Source organism: Thalia democratica, chromosome 9, assembly GCF_965202585.1.
Source record: "Thalia democratica chromosome 9, ktThaDemo2.hap1.1, whole genome shotgun sequence".
In the NCBI taxonomy this organism is placed as follows: domain Eukaryota; kingdom Metazoa; phylum Chordata; class Thaliacea; order Salpida; family Salpidae; genus Thalia; species Thalia democratica.
The window spans coordinates 30,734,104-30,736,918 of record NC_139173.1 but is presented as its reverse complement, the minus strand read 5'-3'; the positions used below and the strand labels follow the sequence as shown (position 1 = coordinate 30,736,918).

Sequence of the window (2,815 nt, the reverse complement as noted above, 5' to 3'; positions counted from 1 at the left end):
ATATTATAGAGCTCAAGTAAAACAAAGTAATACGTAGTTAAAAAAAGGATAATTATTAAAGTTGTTTTCGTCACTTTTAAGAATCTATTAAGTCAGGGGTTGGCAAACTGCAGCTCGCGAGTTTTAAATCTGGCCCACTAAAGAAATTTTTGAAAATTACACCAGATATTCTCGAGTCTGAAATGCGTAAAAAAAGTCTTAGGTATAACTGGTGGGAGATTTAAAAGTTGCAAAGAATTTCCAGGGTTTGTTTTGATGAGTAAAAAAAAGTCACCTTATAACTAAAACAAACTGCCACCCGCGTAGATTTACATTTTATTTTAAGACGGATAGCTTAAAAATGTATAAAAGTATAAGTTAAAAAAATTACATTGAAACTGAGTTCGAAATAATAAAATTCTTAAATTATGTTGTAAACTATATTTTGTGTAAACGATCAAATACCCAACTTAAGTTTTTTTTTTATATACAAACTCATCAACTATTTATTTGTAGATACATTCAAAAAAAATGTTGAATTTTAAACGAAACTACTTAATTTGATAAAACTGTTTTAAATACATATTTGAATCAAAAACAATAAAACAACATTGTCAACACCAGAAAAAAAAGTTTTACCACTTGTAGGCATCAAAAACGAAATGTAGAGTTGAACTAAAACATTAAATTATATATTAGGTTAGAGACAGACAATATAAGAACCTTATTTATTAAGAGCATAAAACAAAAATATAATAAAATTCTAAAAAAGAACACTTTCAATACATTTTGATTTTTTTTAATACAAAATTTTAAGACTATAAGTTATTTCAAACAGCTAAAAAATAGTCGTTCAAAGGTATATATGTCTTTAAATAAAAATTACAGACCTAATAAACTTTCCTAACATAATATTTTAAAAGTATTTTACTTTTTTAACCAAAAACTTTACGTAAAAAACCATCAAATTTTTTAGATTTTTTTTCAATTTTCACCGATTTAATTATCTGAACTTTTAACATAATATTTCTCGAGCACCTCCTTGCTGATGAAGTCGAGCGCCCTCTCGTGGGTGGACTCGGGTTTTATCGGCGGGGCTTTCCCGTCCAAGTGGGCCTCTTTCCACCTGAGCGCGCACAGACACCACCCGTCGCCCGGCTTCAACCCCGGGAAGTTGTACTGGAATATATATACTTTATTTAAAATGAAAAGTTAAAAGAAGGATAATCATTTTATGTAGATTACTGCGGGCTCAGTGAAGACTGATCCAGTTAAATATATCTTTTTATTATAATGTATTAATTTAAAAAAGTAGAAAGGCTCAGATGTTTTATGTTAGTGGAAACATCTACTTGCCCACATCTTTTAAACATGGTAAAAATGCAAGTACCTTCATTGGAGGAAAATAAGCTTTAAAGTGAATTTTAAGTAATTGAATTTGGTAAAAAGCATAAAGTCTAAAGGTAAAGCATTCATGTCATACTTGGATGTAGTAGAGTATTATAGCCTTTTTAATGCACTTGTAGGTGTCATGTGGATATTTATTTAATAAAACAGTCAAATAAATTGAACATTATTAAATGAATTATATATTCGAAGAAAGTTTGAAAAATAAATAAAAAGTATATTACAAAAAGTTAATTATCAAACCTCTGGTCGTGGAGTTGAAAGGTCGTTGCCCTTGTTTTTGGTGTAAGTGAGGAAGTCTTGGGTGACGATGGCGCAAACAACGTGCGAGCCTCCATCGTACTGGTTCGTGTTGCAGAAGCCGTCTCGCATGAAGCCGGTTTTCGGGTTCATGCAGCAGGATTGCAGTGCTGTTCCCAGGATGTTTTTTGCTTTGCTCATGCTATTTAGTTCAAGTTCTAAAAATTTATACTTAAAATCAAACATTTAGAACTACTTTTTTTCGTGGCAAAACTGGCTCATTCTACTATTATACAGTTCAAGGCATTTTAAAATTTTCTACATCTAAAAAAAGCTAAATAATGTCATGAGTACAGCTGTATTAAACTGTGGCACACAATAATGTGCTTCTCAATTTAAAACATAATTAAACACAATTTTAAAAATATTTTGTGGTTTAAACTTACAACTTATATAAGTTCTATATCACTGCATATTTTATCACATTTTTTGTTTGAAATGGTATATAAGGGTTCCAACTATAATTTAATAAACAAAAACAGTTTTATATTTTGCCTTCAACTTTGTGCTTACAATAGTTTTTGGAATTTATTTATACTTTTCTACAATAAGAGTTTTAAACAGACATTTAGAGTTTTGTCTCTTTTATATGCATTGCTTAAAAATACTTTTCATATATTTGTTTGAAATATAAGTAAACCAAAAACAAAAATTGTTTGTTTCCTTAACAGTTTGCTTCTTGAATTCTGTCTTGTTTTAAGGTTTGGCACTGCCTATCAAACTTTTAGTTAGTTCAGTAAATGATTGCATATTCAAATCTTAATTGCAAGAGTCATCAAAAGGACTGCCAGAAGTTTCTCAACTTGTAATCACTCAATAACTTTTTCAATTTTACCGATATTTACTTCTTTTAAAGTGATACAACTAGCTACTCTGTAAGTTTTCTTGCTTTGAAGAAACTACAAGCTAGTTTTCATGAGATAAAAAAGGTTCTTAAAGATTTTTTTTCATAGTCTTTTCAGAATTTTTAGGCCCTAAAGCCATAGTTTTATCCATGCTATTCTATATATCTAAATATATCTATATATCCAAATAGACCAATAAAAAATTAAATTATTTGACTTAAAATTAATAAAAATAATTTGTACAGTTTAAAACAATGTTTTATTAAAAATTTTAGAAAATATTA

At 28.7% G+C, this 2,815-nt stretch overlaps 1 protein-coding gene across 1 annotated transcript; it reads right to left on the bottom strand.

The window, feature by feature from the left end:
• Positions 1–649: 649 nt before the first annotated feature.
• Positions 650–1,848, bottom strand: LOC145844475 (uncharacterized). The gene is made up of 2 exons (XM_082951878.1): positions 1,630–1,848; positions 650–1,158 (listed from the first exon to the last, which is right to left on the bottom strand). The coding sequence occupies exons 1-2, from the start codon at positions 1,825–1,827 to the stop codon at positions 979–981; spliced, it is 378 nt and encodes a 125-aa protein (XP_082808004.1). The 5' UTR covers positions 1,828–1,848; the 3' UTR covers positions 650–978.
• Positions 1,849–2,815: the final 967 nt, after the last annotated feature.

Excerpts from the sequence above, each read along its gene's own strand:
- LOC145844475 (XM_082951878.1), bottom strand. The coding sequence starts at position 1,827 with ATGAGCAAAGCAAAAAACATCCTGGGAACAGCACTGCAATCCTGCTGC. Across the intron at positions 1,159-1,629 it reads TTTCAACTCCACGACCAGAG|TACAACTTCCCGGGGTTGAA; the intron begins GTTTGATAATTA and ends TATATATTCCAG.